General features: G+C 41.9%; 1 protein-coding gene across 1 annotated transcript in view; it reads right to left on the bottom strand.

Moving 5' to 3' along the window:
- Positions 1-1,321, bottom strand: part of spg11 (spastic paraplegia 11 (autosomal recessive)) — a 38,772-nt gene that overhangs the window by 8,804 nt on the left and 28,647 nt on the right. The window contains 2 exon segments of the mRNA XM_015392111.1: positions 366-602; positions 1,095-1,260. Of these exon segments, the coding sequence (XP_015247597.1) occupies positions 366-602; positions 1,095-1,260 (403 nt within the window).

The following is a 1,321-nucleotide window of genomic DNA, read 5'->3' as shown; positions in this document are numbered from 1 at the left end:
TGAAACCCGAATTCTACTCAATCACAAAGTTGTGGGTTGATGCACAGCATCCACAGATTTAAACTTTTGATGCTGCTTAAAACCTCCTTCTTCTGCCACATATACCAGACAGAAAGGACGGATGAAAATGAATTTAGCCTGTGGAGAAGAAAGCAAATGGAAAGCTACCTTTGAAACAACAAGACCATTTAAGCCTGTTTGTGTTTGCAATGACCTGCATGACTGAAAATATACAAAGAGACAATATTGTGGGTAGATCATTCACTCAGCAGCAGGTAGAGACATGAGAAAATAATCAACCTGTAGTTAGAGTAAAGCAGATCTTCTGACAGGAAGCAGACATTGTGTGACCATGTTGGTCCCACTATCTCTTAATATTATTCAGACCTGGCTCAGGAGGAGGCGATCGACAGGCAGACCAGCCAGCTCTGCCACCTGTCTCGCCTGGCTGTAGCACCCTCTAGATTGTAATGTATCCACAATGATTGCAAATTCCTCCTCCTGGATGGATGGGGGGGTGCTGTGCAGCAGCCTCTGTGGCAGAGTGACCCCCGATCCTTGGAGCAACTGACTCAGCTTACTCAGCTTCCTGAAGTCTGGACCTGCACAAAAATAACAAGACAGAAGATCACACTGAGAACCCAATCAGATCTATTAAAGGTCCATCGCAGAGCAGACATAAACCTGGCTTTATACTTCCTCCTGTTCAAACTGTTCAAATAAATAATCAAATGTATTTATTATTCTAACTTTATTTACCAAGTAATTCACATTTAATTCAAATTAATAGATGTTTTCATGTCTTTATTTTGATAATTATCCATTTTGAATCCACATTAAATCACCAGTCTTTGCACCACAGCTGAATGCACGCTGCTGCTCTTAACAGGGAAGTCCTCATTAAGATGTTTAGGGGACACAACAGTAAACAAGAACCCTGATAAAAGATGGATCATATTCAGAGAGAATAAGTTTGATAAAAACTGAACATTTATATTCTTACTGTGAGACAATGAGGTAAAAACAGGAAGCATGAGGTACTTTGTTACTCAGGCTACGAAAGACTTCTGTTGCGACAGCCGTGAACATCTCACCATTTGATTTGAGAAGTTTGTCAACATCAGCGAGGAGCTGCAGCAGCCGGTGAAGATCGTACTGGGAAGAAGAACGCTGCAGCATGGTGAGGAGCAGCACTGAGGCCTGACTTTCCACCCATTGTAAGGGGAGGCTTCCAACGATGGTAGGACCACCATTTCTGAGCTGTACCAAAGGAAATAGCTCACTGTTAATGTTCTTTTTTTGTCTGCGTTTTATTGGTAAT

The sequence above is a fragment of the Cyprinodon variegatus genome, unplaced genomic scaffold (genome assembly GCF_000732505.1).
Source record: "Cyprinodon variegatus isolate N-32 unplaced genomic scaffold, C_variegatus-1.0 Scaffold574, whole genome shotgun sequence".
Lineage (NCBI taxonomy): Eukaryota > Metazoa > Chordata > Actinopteri > Cyprinodontiformes > Cyprinodontidae > Cyprinodon > Cyprinodon variegatus.
The sequence above is the reverse complement of the archived record's forward strand: the minus strand, read 5'-3'. Positions and strand labels throughout refer to the sequence as shown.